The sequence below is a fragment of the Pongo abelii genome, chromosome 4 (assembly GCF_028885655.2).
Source record: "Pongo abelii isolate AG06213 chromosome 4, NHGRI_mPonAbe1-v2.0_pri, whole genome shotgun sequence".
Classification (NCBI taxonomy): domain Eukaryota; kingdom Metazoa; phylum Chordata; class Mammalia; order Primates; family Hominidae; genus Pongo; species Pongo abelii.
The window spans coordinates 68,329,649-68,352,734 of record NC_071989.2 but is presented as its reverse complement, the minus strand read 5'-3'; the positions used below and the strand labels follow the sequence as shown (position 1 = coordinate 68,352,734).

General features: G+C 36.4%; 1 protein-coding gene across 6 annotated transcripts in view; it reads left to right on the top strand.

The window, feature by feature from the left end:
• Positions 1 to 23,086, top strand: part of PDE4D (phosphodiesterase 4D) — a 1,542,529-nt gene that overhangs the window by 1,308,640 nt on the left and 210,803 nt on the right. For all 6 annotated transcript variants that reach the window (XM_054555584.2, XM_063724112.1, XM_063724113.1 and 3 more), the window contains 2 exons: positions 11,035 to 11,071; positions 19,234 to 19,307. In XM_054555584.2, the coding sequence (XP_054411559.1) occupies positions 11,035 to 11,071; positions 19,234 to 19,307 (111 nt within the window). The remainder of the gene's footprint in view (positions 1 to 11,034; positions 11,072 to 19,233; positions 19,308 to 23,086) is intronic.

The following is a 23,086-nucleotide window of genomic DNA, read 5'->3' as shown; positions in this document are numbered from 1 at the left end:
CAAGTACCAGATCTTAGAGTGGCATTTGGAAACCACTGAGCTCTGTCAGCTTGTCAAGGGCATGACTGCCGATGAGTAATTTAAGTTGTCAGGGCCTAGTTCCTTATGTTAGAATGGGAATATGAGCATCCATTTAATGCAGAGTTGTCAGGATTAAATTCAGCATGTTGGTAGAACACCGTGTCTGGCACCTAGTAGGCATTCATAAAACACATTGCTCTCCTCTCTGTTTCATCAAGGGCTTCCTTTTAATCTATTGAATCTTTTCACCACATGCAGACCTTTAAAATTGTTGCACTAGTTGACCATAAATCTTTTTCCCAGGAGCCCATTCTGGAGAAAAACCAAAACGGCAGGGCCACTGGCATTAAGAATGAGCCTGCCAATAAGATAAACTGTGAAAGAAGATCCTGTTCCTAGAACACAAAGTGAGAGCACTTGTGAATCCCTGCCCATGTACTCAACTCTTTTGCCATCCTTCTTCTCTCCATGGAAATCACACTCTCAGCTTTGTACTCAAACCTTCTGGTGATAATTTGGGACATCAGCAGTCCTAGAAAACTCTATTGTATTGGTTTTCATTAAACAAAATAACCTAATATGCTTAGTGAATATGTCTACACACATGTGCTAAACATTTTTTTAATTATTTAACTTGGAAAATTTTGGTGTATCATTTCTAACAGAGATAGTCTTTGTGCCATCATATAACTAACAAATTTGGAGGCATTCATTGGCATCATGTATTTTCTCTAATGAAGCCTAAATTGTTTTCTCATGACAAATAAAGGGATTCCATTTTAGACTAGGTTATTTTTTGCTTATGTTGCATAAACTTCAGTCCTATCTGCTTTATCATCAGTGCCTGTCCTGACAAGTGATAGGAGCACACATGAGCCAAAAATTAAGGATTTTTGGTTGAAAGATTTTTTTTTTTGGTCAAAGATGGGGCCAGGCTCTAATTCTTGTTTTAAATTTATTTTTCATCAACAAATAACAAATTATCTGCATTTATTATATACAAGGTAATATTTTGATATATGTATACATTGTGGAATGATTAAATCAAGCAATTAACAGGTCCATCACCTAACAATTTATCATTTTTTGTGATGAGTACATTTAAAATCTACTCTCGGCAATTTTCAGGTATACTATGCATGATTGTTAATTATAGTCACCAGCCTGTACAATAGATCTCTTGAAATTGTTTCTCCTTCTAACTGAAACTTTGTACCCTTTCACCAACATCTCCCATTCCACATCCTCCCATTCTCCCCCAGGCCCTGCTCCACTCCCTGGGAACCACCGTTCTACTCTCTGCTTCTATAAGTTTGATTTTGTTTTTAGATTCCACATATGTGTGAGATCACATGGTATTTATCTTTCTTGCCTGGCTTATTTCACTAAGCATAATGTATTCTAGGAACATCCATATTGTCGTAAATGGAAGGATATCCCCTTTTTAAGCCTGAGTAGGATTCTTGTGTGTGTGTGTGTTGTGTGTGTGTGTGTATAACATTCTCTTTATTCATCTGTTGTTAGACACTTAGGTTGATTCCATATTTTGGCTATTGTGATTAATGCTGCACCAAACATGGGAGTGCAGGTATCTCTTTGACATACTGATTTCATTTTCTTTGGATATATACCCAGAAATAGAATTGCTGGATCATATGGTAGTTTTATCCTTAATTTTTTAAGGAACCTTCATACTGTTTTCCATAGTGACTGTACTAGTTTACATTCCCACCGACAGTGTAAAAAGGCTTCCTTTTCTCCACGTCTTCACCAACATTTGTTACCTTTTTTTGATAAAAAAAAGAAAAAAGAACACATTATTATAGGTATCAGGTGATATCTCATCGTGGTTTTAATTTGCATTTCACTTAAGATTAGTGATGTTTAGCACTTTTTCATATACCTGTTGACCTTTTTTTGTAGGTCTTGTTTTGATTTTAATTTTTTGGTAGAGAAGGTGTCTCACGATGTTGCCCAAGCTGGTTTCAAACTCCTGGGCTTAAGCTATCCTGCTACCTCAGCCTCCTAAGGTGCTGGGATTACAGGTGTAAGCCACTGTGTCAGGCCATTGTTTTGAGAAAGACCTATTCAGGTTTTTTGCCCATTTTAAAATCAGGTTATTTGGTTTTTTTTGGCAATGAGTTGTTTCTTAATTCTTAAAATATTAATAAGATGTGAACAAACAGTTTAAATTTCAGAAAACTAAATATCTTTGAAGGTCACTGTATTAGTCTGTTCTCATGCTGCTGATAAAGACATATCCGAGACTGGGCAATTTACAAAAGAGGTTTAATTGGACTCAGAGTTCCACGTGGCTGGGGAGGCCTCACAATCATGGTGGAAGGCAAGGAGGAGCAATTCACATCTTATGTGGATGGCAACAGGCAAAGAGAGAGAGCTTGAGCAGGGGACCTCCTCTTTTTAAAAAATTAGATCTCGTAAGACTCATTCACTACTATGAGAACAACACAGGAAAGACCAGACCCCATAATTCAATCGTTTCCCACCAGGCTCCTCTCACGATATGTGGAAACTGTGAGAGTTAGAATTCAAGATGAGACCCCCATCTCAAAAAAAAAAAAAAAAATTCTAGCCTGCTTTAAGAAATAAAAATAGTGGTTTGCGCTTGTAATTCCAACTGCTTGGGTGGCTGAAGTGAGAGGATCACTTGAGTCCAGGAGCTTGAGGCTGCAACAAGCTGTGAATTGTGCCACTGCACTCTAGCCTGGGCAACAGAGTGAGACCTCACATCTCTTTAAAATTTTTTCAAAATATTTAAAATGTTCAAAACGGGCCGGGCGCTGTGGCTCACGCCTGTAATCCCAGCACTTTGGGAGGCCGAGGCGGGTGGATCACGAGGTCAGGAGATCGAGACCATCCTGGCTAACACAGTGAAACCCTGTCTCTACTAAAAATACAAAAAATTAGCCAGGCATGGTGGCAGGCGCCTGTAGTCCCAGCTACTCGAGAGGCTGAGGCAGGAGAATGGCGTGAACCCAGGAGGCGGAGCTTGCAGTGAGCCGAGATCACAGCCACTGCATTCCAGCCTGGGCGACAGAGTGAGACTCAGTCTCAGGAAAAAAAAAAAAAAAAAGAATGACCAAAACACCAGAAAAGCTGCATACACAGATACACAAACACATGGCCTGAGTTTGGCATTGAAAAGTTTCAATTTGGAAGATACTACCTCACACAGTACTAGACAGCTTTAATGTTACTCATATATTAATTTACATTTTCTTTGATTCTCAGCAAAAGGTTGCTGGACATTCTTGCCAAATTGAAAGTTTTGGTAGTTGTGATTTTTAATATTAGTTTTTGTGTTAAATAGATTATTTTAATTCTAAGTGGCAATAGCTTCAAAGAGGAAAAGAACATTCACTTGTAACTGAGGTTGGCTTTATTATATTAAGAACTTTATTCCCTAGGGTTTCATAAATAGACGTACTGCTTAATTTATTTTGACTTAAATGCAGCTAGTTTCAAATTAAAAGGCCAAGCAATACAGAGGATCCATATACTCAAGTATGTCTAATACCAAGGAAACGGTTTTTATGTATTTTTGGTATTGTTTTATTTACTATATAGATTACTTAGAGTTTATCAAAAAATCTAATCCCTCCTTTATAAGTAATTTTAAATCATTCATTCTATTCTTAAATTTATAATTTGTCAGAGTGAACATTATTTTTGGAAAAACAAATCATCTCTTTTAAACACTATATGGAAAAAATAATTTGGTTTTGCAAAATTTTCTTGGTAGTCACATTTTACGGAATTTTTGTTGTCTGAAATTAGAGTTTCATGATTTTAATTTAAGTGGGTAGCAATATAAAATACTTAACATTCCCACGAATTCCCTGTGCAGCCCAGTTTCTCATGTAGCATTTTAATATTTAGCTTTGTCTTATGTATATTTAATTAAAATAAGCATGTTTCCTTTAATAAGTAGCTTTTTAAAAATGAATGAATGATAAATGAACTGAAATTAGTCTGAAAAACCCATGATTATTTTTTAATTAATTTAAAAATAGAATCAATGCTCACATTTTAATATATTTGGATTCACATAACTTGAAAAATTTTAGAGATTACCGAATATAGATTGGAATCATTAACAATATTTTAAAAGAATAAAGGTATGTAGAATTTTTATGGTTCATTAATATTTAATGCTAAAAGCAAGATATACAGTTGAATATACACTATGATCCTAATTCTGTAAGAAAGTATGTAGTCCATAATAGTCACATACTATATTGCATGCATGTGCTCACATACATGGAGTGGGAAAATGTTATCAATAGTTATCTTTGAATGGTTCTTTAAGTTGTTCTATATCTCCCAAAGTATGTATATGTACATGTATATACGTATATATACATATGTGTGTACATGTATATACGTATATATACATATGTGTGTACATGTATATACGTATATATACATATGTGTGTGCATGTATGTACGTATATATACATATGTGTGCATGTATGTACGTATATATACATATGTGTGCATGTATGTATATATACATATGTGTGCATGTATGTAGGTATACATACATATATGTATATACGTACATGTATGTGCATATATGCATACATATATGTGCATGTATGTACGTATATACATATATGTATATGTGTACGTGTATGTGCGTATATGCATATATGTATATATGTACATGTATGTGCATATATATACATATATGTATGCATATATACATATACACATACACATAAAGATCCAGTAGGTTATATTATATGTTTGTTTGTTTTATATGTCCATACTTCTATGAAGATGGGTCTAGAGAGTTGTGAGTAGATGTGGTCCCCCTATAGTTAATGCTTGGGTGTTGTCAAATAGTTTTGGCTCCCAGAAATATTTTTATATTCATTTAAAAATTAGAACATACTTGTTTCTCTATAATTCTAAAAGAAGTGGTCAAGGGTGAATTGATAGATGGATGATAGTCTTTAGTCTGAGGAAAGAAAGATACTAAGATTTCAAAATTATCAAAATCTTGGACTTTAAAATATATTTCAAAAATATTATTTTAATTTTCTACATGTTTATCACTTTCCTAATCCTATTGACAAACTTCAGAGGAGAATATCTTTCTAGTAAGAGTGGGTGAAGCACAGAAGATGAAAAAAATTTGCACAAGATTCCATTCGGCCAGCACGGTGGTGCACACCTGTAATCCTAGGCACCCCATAGACTGAGACAGGAAGATCACTTCAGCCCAGGAGTTAAAGGCCAGTCTGGGCAACATAGCAAACCTCCATGACATTGAAAAAAAAAAAAAGGATTAGATTCAAACGTAAGCCCCAGCCTGTGACTGCTTCACAGTGCTAGTTCATGCATTCATTTGTCATGCTAAAATTTGCAATGTGTGATATTCAAAAGCAGTAGGTCTTACATGGCCACTAATGCTTTAAATATCGTAGGATTAGGGGTCTTTGCTCCATAAAGTAAAAACTTTCTTCTGATTAACTATATCTCCTTTTCCTTATGATTTAGTAATAGTAAAACAGAGAAAGATTGCCACCTAGTGTGTTTAAGATTTCAACCAATCATGAAATTAACTTGTTTAGGAAATTATATTTTCAGGTGCTGATGTTGGTTGAACTTATTTTTTTTAAGATGACAACAGTCTTTTTCATTTTTAAGTACTTGAATCGTTTATGGATCTCACCAATTCTCCATAAGAGTGTGGGCATTTGGATTTCTTGCTTTCAGTTTCTTCCTTGTTTCTGTTTTCTTATTACAGAAAGAAAAAGGGTAGAAAATAACGTGATAAATAATACAAAAGTAGAAGAAGGATGGGAGGGGGAATAGAGAATAGAAGTTCCTGACTCTACTGTCATTTCTCTTGTGAGAAAAAAAAAAGACAATAATATACTGTTGAGCCCTATATTCTCCTGCCTTCAACAGTGCTGGCTCAGGACTCAGCAAGTCTTTCTCTTTGGGAGAGGCAAGGCTCCCTGAGACTAGTGAAGATGACTCTGGTTCACTTCCTGGTAACCAGGGAAGGTGACAGAGCATGTGGCACCTCCTTGGACATCGTGAAACTTAAGACCAATGTGACACTGACTCCCACAGTGACCTACAGTGGCTCATCCTGGCTGTTCTAGAAGTTTCTGCACTTGCATTCTGCTGTGACTATTACCTGGGTACCAATCTCATCACTCACATACATACATATGTGCATACATACATATATACATGTGTGCATACATACATAATATAGACACGCAGTGTCAAAGTGACTTTTTTTCTGAGCCTTCCTATCCCTCATTCTTTCTCCGCCTGTCCTCCATGAACACTCCAGTTCTTTTTTTAAAAGAGCTGTATTTTCCTTAAAACAGATCACAGCTGTTTTTTGTTAAGGGTTGTTGTTGTTATAATTGTTTTTATTTAAATGAAAGACAATATTGCATCATTCTCACCCAAAATTCACATTACCAGGAGGTACAATTTCAAAGGTCCAGGCGATATTCACTGTGTGACTTTGAATCTAGCTTCTCAGTCACTTTATAGAGACCCTAATAGTCTCTTCCCATCTCAGAAGAGACTCAGAAAAATATTTAGCCAAGTAGGCCTAGGAAGCCCCAATTTATTACACTGTATTATAATCCCTCCCAGCCCCACTTTACATGGCAAGGCACTTTAAAAAGTTTCTGTGGGTAAAGTTGTTCAGGTGCAAGATTTCAGAATCATTTTATTTCATAGCATTTTTTGAGCATATGTGATTATTCAGTTCATTAAAACCCACACATACTTTAAGCCAAATCATATTCACAAAGTGAGTTTTCTGTTGATCTTAACTACCAGATCTGTTTTTAAATTATTATAAGCAAAGTGTAAGACACAATTCAAAGATATGTTTGTATTATATTTATTTTCTTCTAACCACAAATTAAAATATGTTTTACTTGCTTCATTCTACTAGTGACAGTATGTCTGAAAAGATCTGTTTTAATACTGAGTTGAGGACTTAGACAAAGATTTTAAAATTATATGTTAGGTATCTATTCAAAGATAATTTAAGCATGACATACTTTTGAAAATAAATGGATAGGCTATAACCTGCCCTTTATCGAGGACATCTGCCACTGAAATGCTAGGAATCATTTTACTGTTACTAAAATGAGGCCATCTTGAGATATTTGGCAGAAACAATTTCTGGGCAATTTATTAAAAAGTAATATATTTCCTTCAGTAAAATGATAACTGTCTTTATGCTTTCATAGGGAAGAAAGCAAGACTGGTAAATTATCGCAAATATTGTAAAGTATATTACTTATAATACTTTAAAGGAGACACAACCAAAGAAAAAATTAAATGTTTTAATAAATATGCAACCCTTTTGAGTTTTGAGAGATTCAAATCCAGTGTAATCTATGTAAAAAATTAGGGGACATATTTCCATGGATTCATTTCAGATTGATGATGTGCCTTGTCAAGATGACTTAGTTCTGAAAAAAATAAACTTTATAGTAGGGCAATTATAAAGAATAAAATGAAATAAGAGACTATAGCTTTGGACAATAACAAGATTTCATATTATTTTAATTTTGCTTATCTGAACTGCCTCTCATCCATTTTACAATACAGTGTCTTCGCTTGGCCATGCACTGAAGCAGATGAATAGTTTATCGGACTGGCAAATCAAGTCGGCATAGGTGGCATGTCTTTTCTCCTTGTCTAATATACCTCCCATTATGGAATTTTTAATAACATTTTTTAATCTCAGAAACCATTGAACTATCTTGAATGCAACATATATAGTATGTACACCTATTGAAAATGTCTTTTGTGTTTGGACTTCTAACACACTACACAGTTACTGATTTGTCCACCACTCACAAGAATGTTTGGCTTCAAATGAACTCTAAAGGTGCCTTTATGTGTGTAGAAATTTGTCAAATGCTGAAATGTTTAGCTCTGGATTTTGTCTTCATGCTTTTTAAACACTGGTGTATCCTTTGTGAGAGTTAGGCTACTGTTTCAAAATAAGTACATAAGAGAAATTGTAGCCCTATATTTACCTATATGACACAGCCAGAAGGCAAAGTCAGAATGATGGGCCAAGGAAGAAATGTAGCTGGCCAACCCTGGCATCACTTTGAAATTTGCATTTATTGGGCCATTTTCCTAGAGCTTTATTTTTAATCTTTTTAAGCTGTTCTATAGGAATCAGCCAATGAATATCACAAAAGGGAACCATTCCAGGTATTGCTGTGCAGCGTACTACCTGCGTGTCTTTGTGTTAAATCTCTTAATCAATTTGAGCTACAATTTTCTCATCTGAAAAATGGGAGTAATATCACCTACCTTGCAACATTGTTTTAACAGTTGATGGTTGTATATAAAATACACTTGCTATGATAACATTCTTTTTACTTTTGTAAATGTTTGAAATTTTCATATCATTTTTTCCCCAGAACTTTTTCTTTCCCCCAGAGCTTTTAATGCTGTCATCGTCCCTCTCTCTCTCTCTCTCTCTCAACTACCACTGATTTAGTTTAGGTCCTCATCTCTTCTATTCTCTACACTGGTCTCCCTGCTTCCATTTTTGCCCCTTTAAAGCCCTCAATCTTTTATAGACCTGTCACAGGGTCTCAAGAGTCCTTCTTAGTGAAGTATCAGTTTTCTGAGTCTTTGCAATTTCCTGACTGCATAGGAAAGCAAAAATCATTATGATTTAAAAGGTTTTACTACTGCTGCTAATTATTATTATAGAAATGTTTATTGAACATTTACTATGTGGTAAGCACATTTTTCAGCACTTAACATTATTAATTTATTGAATCCCAAAACATCACTATATGTATGTGCTATTATCTCCATTTCACAGATGAAGAGGCCAAGGGAAAGTGAAGTTTAATAACTTGCACAATTTCACACACCTAGTATGTGGCAGAGCTGAAATTCCAACCCAAACTTCCATCAGAGAGTAAAATCCAAGTTCTTGTACATGTCATACAAGGGCTCCATGATCTGCTGCCTGGCTCATTACCACCCATGATTCTGAATTTCCTGCCTTGCATGGCATTCTCTAGAATCACCGAGCTTCTCGTTGCAGCTCTGTATCTGCTTCTTTCTCATCTAGGCAGCTGCTCTGCCTCCTTGGCTTCATCCCTCTCTGCTGGCTCCCTTGGGCTCAATGGCCTCCTTGACACTTCAGTGCACCAGGCCTGCTCCTACCCTGGGCCGTTGTTCTAGGAAAGAGCCTTTCTGGGCTTGACCTCAGAAGACCTTTTTTTTTGATAGCCAAGGTAAATTATGTAAATTATTTATTGATGAGAGAAGAACACTATCTTAGTCCAGTTTCTGTTACTATAACAGAATAGCACAGACAGGGTAATTTATATAGAAAAGAAGTTTATATCTTACAGTTCTAGAGGCTGGGTAGTCCAAGGATATGGCATCAGCATCTGATTAGGATATTTGGGATGCATCATCCCAAACGATGGAAAAATGGAAGGGCAAGTGAGCACATGCAAAAGAGAAAGCGTGAGGGGCTGGGCTCACTTTATTACAACCCACTCTTACGATAACTAACCCACTCCCACCATAACAGCATTAATTTATTCATGAGTGTGAAGCCCTCATGACCTAATTACTTCTCACAGGCCCCCACCTGTTAATACTGTTGCAATGGCAATTAAACATCAACATGGGAAAATACCTTTTTTGATTGACATCCTGCCTCTACCGCTTATTAGCTTTTAGACCCTATGCCCTCTCTGAACCTCAGTTGCCTCCTCTATAAAATGATCATAAAACCCAATCTCCTACCTTCTTAGAGTTCTAGAGTTCTATGAATAATCTCTACAAAGAGCAGGTGCCCCTTGAAAAACATGATTCTGGAACTAAGGGGGTGTAAAATAACACATGCTTTCTTTACATTGTTTTTTCCTTCTTCTGCTTTTATTTCCCACATTTTTATTTTCAAGATCTCCACATGGTTTGATGACGACCACAGCACCTATTCTAGCTATTGGTAACAATTTATTCAGTAACATCATCCATATGCTCCCTGTGCCCCAGCATGTTTCATGGTTGTTGTTTTGGGTCACTCGGGTCGTTTCCAGATTGTTCATGAGTGAGCGAAAAGTTTATTTGCACTGTTCTCAGGGCCGTGTCCAGGGAGCTGTCTGTGTTGAATAATAGCATTCACTTTTGATTTAAGAATTTTATCTAGCTAGATCAAGAAATAGCTGATGGTGACTCTGGAAATCCTTGTCTCAAATTATTCATGCTAAGAAATACCACAAAAGAACCCTGGGCCCCAGTTTCTCACTTTCCTCTAACTGGAATGTTGCACAACTTTCCTTGCCCTTCCCTGTCTCTCCAAGACACGTCATGCTGACACCTTGCACCCATACCCCAGGCACGGTGTAGCTGGGGTTGCTGCAGCAACAGCACACACGGAGTAACATTCCCCAGTAACTACAGTGGCTGGGATGTGAGTCAGTTGAACATTTCACTGGGTTTTTATTAGTGTATGATGCAGTCCCATATCATCTACAGTTCCTAGCCTGTCCAAGACTTACATGGGATGATGTGGAACACTCCATGCTAATCACCTTCAAATATTAGATGGACAAGGGTTCTCTCACTGAAGTCACTGCAGTTGCTGGTTCCTTCCACAGCACCCCTTACTAATATCTACAGTAAGAGGCCAAAAGTAAAACTCAGGCCCCACTGCTGGAACACCATTTCTACTATTGCATATCCTGTGTGCCTAAAAAGCAACAGTGACCCTGGCTGATGATCAAGAAGCCCCTCTTTTTACCCAGGGAGTTGGACAATTGTTAACATCCCAGAAGTCATATTTTTAACCCAGTTGCTGGGAAGAACATGTGCTGAAGAATAAGGATGGAATCACTGTAATTCTCTATGGGAACTCATGAAAGTGGAACTTGCCATTTAATATTGATCGACACTGAGCACAGAGTTATTGGTGATTTCTAATGTGGGATTTGGTTTATTTTTCAGACACGGAGATGACTTGATTGTGACTCCATTTGCTCAGGTAAGCACAGCTTGGTGAATGGGCAGGTTTCTCACAGATGTAAAAATTTAATTTGGAGGATTAGTTTGGGTTATTAATTTAATTTAATTTTAAATCAAGCACAAGTATAAATACAAATTCTTGGTTCATTCAAGCAATTCAAAAGCAATGCTAGAGAAAGTGACTTTGGCTATATTAATCTGTTTCCTATAAACCCATAGAACCAAAGAGTGTCTTTGCTTCAAATAATAAATTAGCTAAGGGATATACTTAATTGGGCCCATACTGACATAAGCACTGGAAGCAGAAGGCTATATCATGGCTTAAGTTATGTTTAGTATAATTAAGTACATGATCAGTGCTTGAAATTCAATATTCCAATTCAACCCGATACCTTATTTATCTCTTTTTTACATATGCCATTTGTGCAGAGATTTAGCTGAGTGATGTGTTGATGTTTACTTGTTCCTTCTAGGCATACAAATCATGAAAATACTTTAACCACATGACATATGTGCAAGCAGGTGATAACATGATCTAAAATGTTTGGGAATATATATATGAAAGAGTTGATGACCAGATGTTCTATGTATAGACCAATACTTCTCAACCCTACCTGCATGTTAGATTAACCTAGAGACCTCTTATCCCAGTGCCCAGGCTGCAGCCCTGGTCAATTAAATCCAAAAATTTGGAGATCTGATCCGAGCATCTGTATTTGTTAAAGGCCTCAGTATTTTTCCAGTGTGCAGGAGAAGTTGAGAGTCTCTGGTATAGACAACTAAAGGCAGAATGAGATAAAACTGATTTAACCTGGGGCATGAAGCAGGTTTAAAACCAACACTGACGAGTAAGAAATGTTAAATATTGAAATGCAAGTAATCCTGAGAGGTCGTAAAAATTATAATCAGGCCTATATCATACATCAAGGTGTTCTTGCACCTTGGACAACTCACTTAAATTTTCTGGGTCCTCTTTTTTTTCAACTGGCAGAGTTAGGGGACTGAGCTTGATGAAAGACAGTCAAATCTAGTTAAAACCCTTTCACCTCCTCTTGCCAACTAAATGGACTTGAGCGAGTCACTGAGCTTTTCCAAGCCTGGTCTCTTCCTCTGTTAAATAACAGCTCCAAGAGTACCTACCTCATAAGGTTGCTAAGACACTGAAATAATACCACGCTTATAAAATGCTAGGCACAATTGCTTGAAAATATAATATTATAAAAACTTTAATTGTCATTGGTTTAAATGTATAGAGCTGAAACTGTTCTTTCATTTCTAAAATGTCATAAGTATTATTTTTTTAAATGGATAATAGGGTTTAGATAGTAGGATTATGTATAGTTCTACTTTTTAAAACTTTCCAAACTTTTATTACTGTAATTTAGACCTATAATATAATTAATTCATAAGTAACATAATGTATAATAGTAACTTTTTAAATTAATGCAGGCAATTAAAAATAAAATACAATCACCATCCTTTTCAGATGGTTAATATCTTGTTTGCTGAAGGTTTTGCTGGAGATTATGAATTCTTTCTAGTACCTATATTTCTGTGTCCAAAAAATTTACACTTGTATGATATAATAATATTATGTGATAGCAAAATCTTATAAAACTAAGGGTTTTTAATTGATTACTATTGAAAACTTATGGCCGGGTGTGGTGGCTCGCACCTGTAATCCCAGCACTTTGGGAAGCTGAGGTGGGTGGATCACCTGAGGTCAGGAGTCCGAGACCAGCCTGGCCAACATGATGAAACCCTGTCTCTACTAAAAATACAAAAAATTAGCCGGGCGTGGTGACAGGTTCCTGTAATCCCAGCTACTTGGGAGGCTGAGGAAGGAGAATTGCTTCAACTCGGGAGGTGGAGGTTGCAGTGAGCCAAGATCGTGCCATTGCACTCCAGCCTGGGTGAGAGAGCAAGACTCTGTCAAGAAAAAAAGAAAAAGAAAGACAGAAAACTTATAATTCTATATCTAAGACCTGAGAGAGACGTGAACAGACAAAATATGGCATAGCAAAGTAAGTAACATCATCAAACATAGAACCAATCATTCCAATTTGAGTTCATTCAAGCAGCTATTCTTGTTTCTAACCAAATGATCTAGGTATTATTTTAAGAAAAAAAATATATAAATATTTAATAAATGAAAAAAGGTCTGTGTATGATATATGGTCTTTTACATCAAGTAATATTTATTAATCTGCAACAAATAGATTAGTAAATTGGACTTGAACCCTGCCATCAGTGCTCTTAAATTCCAAGGAAGCCTAGTCTTTTACCTGATTAGATATTTTCTGTAGTGTACCTATAATCTCCAAGAAAAAAAAAACTAATAGAATTTCAAGATATTGGGAAATACACACACATATATAATTTAGTCCATGTTAGTAAGCTATTTAAATAAAAAAGTTGTGTACTTAATATACTTGAAATTAGAACTTTGAATATAAATCAACTCTTAATTTATAGGCATATCTGATGCCTAAAAATAGTCCCATAATATATTAAGGCTTTGCTTATGATTAGCTAAGTGACTCATAACATCTTGTAGGGAGTGGTCATTACTCGAGAGGCTGCCGATTTTTTTTTTAAGTGGCTTCATCACGGTTTTCACAAATGACCTTTTACTGGAGTATAAGACCTGGAAAGCCCCACTAGAATTAAAAACAAAACAAAACAAAAAACTGTTAAACCCTGAAGAGTTTCACCACTGGTAGAGCATCTATGGGGAGGGGTTAAAAGAGAAGTCCCAGTGAGTATGTTTGAGTGGCCTTCTCTTAAACCCTGTTGGACATGATTGGCATATGTTGCTGACCCAATCACTAACTCCTCAAATTTTCTTTAATACAAAGTAGAGCACTTACCACTTAATGGTAAGTGCTATTTTAGCATTAACTATTTAAAACTGAAATCATAAGATATTTATGTCACTTGAAGTGATACCAATCTAATTTGTCCTGATATACCATAATTGCTTTCACCAAAGGACAGAAAACAATAGATTTTAGAAGTCACTCAGAAAAATATTTAGCCAGGTAGGCCAAAGAATTACCCTTTTTTACCAGCATGCTTTGAAGATTGAAATTCCAACTAAATTCCAGTGAAAAAGCTATGCTTCTCAAAAAGACAAAACAAAGCAAAAACTTTTTGCATAAAAAGTTTAGAAAAATAATAAGAAAAAGAAAAGGAAAATGTTCTAAAATTCCAAACCCCAAAATAACTGCTACTGACATTTTACTTTATATCCCTTTAGATTTATTTTTCTGTGCATATTTTCTTTCCCATGGCTCCAAAAATGGCCCTCCCTGTCTAAAGTGTTCAAAGATCCTCTCCCAAATCCATCTCATCTTCTGCCTCTTCTTCAGAACTCATTTCTTTATGCCTGAGTCCATCTCCAAAACACAAAAGGATCCCTCCCTGGTCTTTCCAAATCATGGTTTCCTTTGACGTTGAAAGAGTAAAATCCTAAATTACAAGAGAATTTAGGAAGCCGTGAGAAGATATATTGCACTTTTTTGGCCAGGCTAAAGCCTGAAACATCTAGGATAGATGTAATTTTCAGAAAGGATCCTATAGTATCTCTCCATAGTTTATCCCATTGTCTAAAACACTGTGAGGGATAGAAATTCTTGCTGGTGTTTAACCTAAACTCTTTTCCACCTCTGATTTCTTATGCTTTCCCCTATAAGCTCAGAATCCCTTTGGTCCTCAGAAAAAGTGACAGCTTTAAATATGTTTTTTATTTCAATTGTTAAAGTATTCTCTTGTGTTTGTGTTGAAATCTTTTGGTGTGGGTGTTTCCTTAGCACGAAGGCTAGAGAGGAATCCCACTGGAGTGCACTCGGCAACTGACCTTTTTTTCTTGGCCAGAGTTCTTGGGGGCCAAGGAGCACTAAGGAGGCACAATGCTGACAAACTGTAGGAAACTCTTCTCTGCAGTCAGCTGCCTCCGGGCTCAGTGATCCCAGGATTTGCGACACAACTACCCTGTAGTAAAACTCTAAGTTGACTAGAATTCTCATGTGGAAGTGTGTAATGTTAAATGAAGTAGACTCTGATGAAAGAGAAAACAGGAAAACCCAAGCATTATGCTGGATCCCTGGAGAAACCCTCACATCATTCAGATTAAGAAGATATTCCTGATTTGAAAATACAGAGGCAGGAGAACAACTTGAACCCGGGAGGCAGAGGTTGGGGGTGAGCCGAGATCGTGCCATTGCACTCCATCCTGGGCAACAAGAGCAAAACTCCGTCTCAAAAAAATAAATAAATAAATAAAATACAGGGTAGGAACAACAACTACATCTGTTTACCTTTACTCTAACAAAAATACAGCACCTGGGATACTTCTAGGATAAAAATGTAGTTATTAATACTATAGAATATTACCATTTAGTTGGTAATAAAATATAACCAATATTCTCATATTCCTGCCTGTCCCTCAGCCACTTCACCCAGCAGCAACGATCTTGTGGCCTCATCACCATCCCCAAGCTTGCAGACTGTGCTAGGCCCTCCCTGCCAGGCTATGAAAGAAGATGGTCACCTCGTTTCAGTCGGTGCTAAATTTTTAGCTTTTCTTTAGCCTTAATTAATTTAAATTACAACTACTATCTTCTGGACATCTAAGTTCTTTTTAAGAGCGAACCATATAAAATTGTCTATCAACCTTTTCTGGTGTACAAACCAGCAATTTCATAGGGTTTAAACAAAACATAACTTGGAAAGAGGTTTTCTTTTCATAAAAATGACCTTTCTATTTTGTAAACAAGCATAACTTGACTCCAGCTTTTTCCGGAGGTAAAACCGAAGTAATGAATCTCTCCCAGTGCGGGTCGCCGCTTCCTCCGCGGCCAGTGGCACCTCAACTTCATGGTCTGTGTTTTACCGCCATCTAGTGGTAGCAAGTGTATATGGTTATGAAAAACAATCCTTGAAACCATTTGTTTGCCTCTTTTTTTTTAAGGCTATGATGTTCAGCTGTTTAAGTGTTAAATGATAACTGCATTTTCCTGCTATTTTCAGTGATTCTTATTGTTTAATAAATGTTTAGAAGCACCTAAGAAGATCCCAGAGTAGTGTACGTAAATAACATTGAATCCTTCCCCATGGGCTAATACATGAACCATCTTTGTCTAAATTTTTTCTGTAAAACTACCAGTATTTCTTTCCTAAGGAATATATATTTCTCATTATTCTCAATGTATTTTTGACATTGACTGGCTATAGTTTTGCTTGGTGGGGCAGAAGAGAAAGAAATGACCTTAATTTTCTAACCATTGAGCTCTGTGGAAGAAACCTCAGGGACCTTTTTGGTTAGCAAGCATTAGGGAGTAACGACGATTGTAAAAGGAGCATTAAAGCTTTGACTACAGTTCTTAAAGAGTCGAATTCAGGGGAAGTGAAGGCTGCCCTGAACAAAAGCAAAGAACAATGGAACTTTAACTTAGGGGCTTCAGTAAAACTGTTTATAGTTCTCCCCACAGCCTACAGTAACAGATGCTCCCTCTTTGTGCCCTGCAATGCAAAGTGAAAGCTTAAAAGACTAACACAGTGATAACAGTGATGACGACACCAAGAGTCAATCAGCGAGGCCCAAGACAACACCCTCTTATAAGATTTGTCTAGAAATGTGATTTACACTTCTGCCAACAGCATACGTGTCATACTGTAGAAGATAATAGGTAACACCAAACATAAAATTTATAAAATACTGTTTGTCCTACTGCAAAAGAAAAAAAAACCTACACACAATAAATAATCTAATACTGGCATGCCTAGGAAGTAATTTCTGTACAAGATTATTTATTGCACCAGTGTTTGTAAAAAAAACAACTTTAAGATAGAAAACCTAAAAGCTGATTGCTAGTGGCCAGGCAGCTGATTGTCTGAAGGAGAGACCAGAAGACAGATTTCTTTTTTCACTTTTTATTTTGAAGTATTTCATATATATAAGAGAATATAGCTGGTAATTATGTCAAATGTAAAGAATAATACTAAAATGAACAGTTTAGGAAATAGAATAGTTATCAGTATTTTAATGTCCCCTGAGTGTCCCTCCCCAGGTTAATCTGTTTCTATTGCGTCTTTTCGGAAGTAACAATAATTTTGATTTTTATCTTAATCATTGAAGGGGAGACATTTTGCTTTATACTCTTTTGTTTAAATTCTGAAGCATGTGAATATATAAATTATACAAAAATAAATAAATTTAAACTAAAAACCAAGACAAAATAATATTAAATTAGATTATTTATTAAATTAGAAGTTTATTATAATAGAGGCAAAAACTCCTCTACAGAAATTTTTTCTTTGGTGAACTAATTTTTCTTTTCAACTGCAATGAACTTAACTATTATGTATTGGAAGAAAAATCTCAGAATTCTGGGGTTAAAAATTTTGCCTAGGAAGGGGATCGATTAGCTGGTGCAATGATTTTATCTTAAAGTCTTCGTTAGTATGTTTGATATTCACTTCTTAAAACATAAATTAAGCCTGCATGATTTAATGACAGTGGATCATTTATCCGATTTACTTCTGCATCATTCAAGATTTCATGCCTAATGAAAGACATCGTGGTCTGATGTCAGCAGTCGGCTATTTGAATACTCCATCATAGGCAGCATGACCTTTCAGAGCCATGGGTTGTTTATATGAGATAATGAGCCAGGTTTTTCCAGTGACTGAGTTAATCACGGTTGGCTTCTTAGGAAGCAGCATTAACTCCTTTAGGGGAAAATTCTCTAAGTCACTGTCCCAAGGCGTACACAGCCCTCCATTGACTTACACAAATGAATGTCAATTTCATAAAAAACAACAAAACAGAGTCTGGGACATTTTTGTCTTAGAAAAAAAGTTAGACTGATTTTAGTCTAGGTCTGTGCCAGATGAAACATTTCTGAAAACAACTCTGGAAACTTTGAAGCAATTAAAAATTTGGAGACTCTTGAATTACCAATGCTAGGCATTAAGTAAATTTCCCATGTGCATGCCAAGTCACTAAGTCAAAGGTAATGCTGCCATCATGGGCTAATATTGGCTGAATGCTTTCTATTTGCCAGGCACTGTTCTTGGCACCAAACCTGTCATTCCATATACTCCTCACAACAATTCTACGAGGTAGGTATCACTATCCCAGTTTTCCAGGTTAGGAAGCTGAGGTACAAAGAGGTTGCATATCTAGTCCAAGTTCACACATTTACTACATAACAGAGCCAGACAGTCTGGGTTGTTATGTAATACCTACTCAGACATTTGGAATCTGTGTTTTACATAAACTTAGCACTCTAGCTGTCACCCAAATCACCTATAATCCCATCTAATATGGGTCTGACCCTGGGGAAACTTGCCCACTTCAGGAGAAAGAGAGGAGGGAAGAAGGAGATAAGGCTCTAGGAACCTTCTCCTAGGCTCACTTCCAGTCCGTTGGCTACTTTCTAGTTCCAACTGGAATTAGAAAAAGTGACTGTTAGAGATAGTGACACCTATTGGTCCTGCCTTGTCATGTGTGTGGGCATGTTGTGTCTATGTATTCATTTAGTCAACAAATTTTTATTGAGTATCTTCTGTGTGCCAAGCATTGTGCATGTACAGGGCATAGCATTTTACATAAGAAATGCATCCCTGAGAGCTTCTTACGATGCACAATTCAGATAACCTTAACAAAAGAAAATAATGTCTGCTTACTAGCTAGAGTAGCCATGTGGCAAAGGTAAAAAAACAGTTTAAAATTCACTTCACTTGCCAACTTAAAATTATGAGATTCTTCATCAATTTTTGAAGAGATTTGGGAGTAGGGAATTTTTTATCCCTAAAGTGAGATTTATTAGCATTTTATATTATACTATTTGAAATGTGCATAAAATGCAATCATGTTATCTGTGTATCACCCGGAATATTGTCTTGGTGACTAAGGAACCCAGAAATACTGTGGAAACTGCTGCTACTGTCACCATGTGCATAGACAATGTGGAGAGATTTCTGGAAAATCCCTGCAGTCTGGCCTCTCCGGATTTCGTGTGGATACCTACAAACTTCACTAAGTGTTGGGAGATTCTTTAGTGGTATATGAAACTAAGTTGCAAGCAATATCAAGTTTTCTCTTAACAAACCATTTTCAAGTGTATTTAAAATGGCCTTAGCTCAAGAAGTTTCAAGAATCCTTTTTTGTTGTAGGTCTTGGCCAGTCTGCGAACTGTACGAAACAACTTTGCTGCATTAACTAATTTGCAAGATCGAGCACCTAGCAAGTAAGATATCCTTTTTTCCCCCTCTTTTTTGCTGAACTTTTAAATAAGTTTTCTCAACTTGATTGAGCCCAAGGCAATATGTTAGACTTCTCTGTGTTGTTGCCATGTTGTCTGTGTATACTAAGTCATATGATGTCCTGTTAATTTTCTATAAATACTTCGTGGTGATGGTTCTAATATCAGAAATGAAGCAGTATGACAAATAAATATGGTGATTCCATCTGTCAGAAATCACCTGGCATGATCAGTCCTCTACCGAGTTATTTACACTCAGGGTAACTTTATAGTTTCGGCTTACTTCATAAATTAACTGTGGGTGAATAATCTCATCACACCTTAAGATCAGCTGAAAGTCATCCTCTCAAGACACCGATGATTTGGAGAAGCACCATATCATAGCGAAGATCTTTGATTCTCCTGCTGTTACTGACTTTCAGATCAGCGGCATTCATGGAGCAATTAATAGAATTGTGGTTTATATGACAACAGGGAAAGCATTTGAAAGATGGGAAATGATTATCATTTCAGGTTCTTGATAAAGGCAAAAAAATCTAAAAAGATAAAAGTAATTTTTCAATATTAAATGGAAAACTGGTTTGCTGTTATTTCAATGTCCATTTTTTTTAAAAAATCTGTTATTAATAAGAAATAAAATATTAAAATACCAACTTCAAATAATTTTCCGGAAGGAAAAAAAACATTTAAATCAATATTAAGAGGATAGTAAATATAAGTGTATTAGGAACTATAACTTATCTAAGTGCATAACATTTCATAGTAGTTACTACTTCTTAAAAACAATGAAAAATCTGAACTTTCCATTTCATAATAATAAAATTGACCTCCCAGATTCACATTTTTCATTATCAAAAATAGCTCTGGCCATTATTCAAGTACTTCTTGTGATAGAAAATAATTTTTAAAAATCAATGTAAATGTAACAATGCAAGCTATTGGAATGGAACCCATTAGGTTCCGTTTTTCCAGGTAATGAATTTTTGCAGTCCTATTCTCTCATCTGAATACTTCTCATCTGCTTCTTCCTCTCCTCATCTACTTCTTCCTCTCCTCATCTACTGGGCTAATTGTCATTCATTCTTTTGGTTGCAGCTTAAATAAAATTTCTTTTGGAGCATTGCCCCTGACGATACCCAGCATAGACACACACCCACAAGCCCTAATCAAAGTGATGTGCCTTTCCATCTCTGTCTGATTGTACCTCGTACTTGATTTCTATGTTAGCACGTAGCTCTCTGTGCTCCTGTTGCCTGTTTGTCTATTGGGATGCTCCTGAACACCGTCAGTTCCCAGTAAGTAGGGATGTAGTCGGTTCACATTTGTATTCCCTGTGCCTAGCATAATACAGAGTCTATCAGTCTGCAAAGGCCTGTTCACTGAAAGGGCAAAGTAGTAACTCAGCATGTAAAATCTGAGGGCGTGCTTTGAGGTACCTGTTCATTACCAATCACATTTTCTATGTAACGTGGCCATATACAATATCATACTGAGCTCAGCGGCCCCCTTGGGCTTTGGGGATTTGGTAGCTTGTAAGATCAATCACCTCCCCCTTAGAAAAGTCTCAGCTCTGCAGAAGAAATGAAGTTACTGGTTGTCACTCCCAAACATTTTAGTCTCGAATTTTACCCAGGAAACTGAGATTTTTGTCTTTAAAAAGCGAACAAGAAACTCCCTTTATGCTTCCTTTACATGTGGTCACCTGGGTACCAGCATTTAAATCTGTGGCAGGCAAATAGTTGATCAATCAGGCTCCAGAGTTGATCTGAGGCCTGTTTCTATGCAAGACAGAAGTTTTCAGCTGACATACAGGGATGGAACAGATTGAAATGGAAAGGAGGAGCTAGAAGAAAACAGAAAATCATAGCTTGAGCCTGAACTTCCTCTCTGCCTTGACAATGCCCAGGGAGACATCTAACCAAACAGTATTATCTGGCAGACTCTAAGTAAAGGCCACTGTGGTCTTCCTTTTGGTCAATGCAAATTTGTGCCTCCATTACTGATTCAAACCAAATCAGCTTCTTTGGGTATCAGAATAGTAGGAGTCAATCTATTCACGGCTAAACTCGATTCTGTTCAGTGAGAACAAAGTGCTGTAACTCTGCGTCATCACATGATGACCCTGAAAGAATCAGAACTTTCCCTGCTGGGCACTCACAGAGCCACTAGAACATTCCCAAGCTCATCCTTGGATTTTGTGGAAGGCATATGCTACTTTGCACAAGCCACCCTTTTTATTTGCTGCAGAAAAGGAGTCTAGGAAGAATGCATTCCAAACCCAGCCCCTGGGTGGGTATTCAGATGCACATTGCTGACTTGTTAACACACTACTGCTTCCTGTCACCTTGGGTTTTTTGTTTTTGCTTTGCCCTTGAGATTTTTTATTCCAGAAGTGAGTTCTGGCTCATCTGTCATTAAAGGAGGTATCGAGGCAACCATGGATCAAAGTATTAATATTTTCTGCCTGCCATTACTTGTTCAGATATCAAGTTCCTGAGTACCAGTTAATTGTAGGATTGATAGTAAAAGGAGATAATTAGTATTAAGTCAACCATTTGGTTTTCCAAAACTGTAGAAGAGTGTAAAAATATTTATTTAACACCATTCCCAGACAAAATCAATGGTTTCTAAATTTTCACAGAGCAAGGACTAAAAAGGAATAATCAGGATATCAATTATTTGAATGATAAACTCTTAGCAAGAAGGTAACAGATAACACCCTGTTACACACAGCAAGACCCCATCTCTAAAAAAAAAATAAAAAATTAATTAGCCAAGCATGGTGGCATACACCTGTAGTCCCAGCTACTTGAGAGGCTGAGGTGGTAGGGGGAATCACTAGAGCTCAGGAGTTCAAGGCTGTAGTGAGCTATGATCACACCACTGCACTCTAGCCTGAGCAACAGAGTGAGACCCTGTCTCAAAACTTTAAAAAAAAAAATTTAAGAAGAAGAAGATAATTACTGGTATATAGACCAGAGTTATTTCAGAGCAGCTGCTTAAAATATTAACGTTTTGGTTTATGGAGTTTAAATTCTCCCCATTTTTCCCCCACCCATTTTATTTTATAATTAAAAAAACTAAAATAATTCAGAAGTAAAATCTGGTGCATTTTCAATCAAACACAAAATGTTAATCCCAAATTGATAACAATAACCTTAAGAGCAATGAAAGGGAGCCAGAGGCTGAGTGGAACCAGTGAGAATTTACAAAATCACAGGCTGCTTTCCCCAAGTTTCCCCCACCCTGCTAAGAGATTCATCATCTCAGCAAGGCATATTTGAAGAGGTTGATGCCATCGGCACATATGTGAGCCTGTGCATGCAGATTCCACAAAAACATCTCAAACTAAGGCAGCAAAGCAGAGCGTAGGCCCTAGGATCACATTCGTTTAGTTCAAATCTCAGCTTCATTACTTAAAACAAGTTCTTCAAATTCTCAAAGTTTTGTTTTTCTCATTGGTAAGATGAGAACAATGAAACTTACTTCCTTAAGGCTTATTGTAAGGATTAAATGAGATAATTCATTTAAAGTGCTTATTTAGCAATGTCTGATCCACAAGAAGTGTTTATTAAGTGTTCACCTTTGGTAGAGGCACTATATATATATAATTATTATATACCTAATATATATATATAAAAAAGACATCTTTGAATGTATCTAAAAGTGTTTTTAATCATTATATTTTTTTTTCTTTTTTTTTTTCTTTTTTTATTTTTATTCATTATATTTTAAAAGCTGTCAGTTACAAGTAATAACTTTAT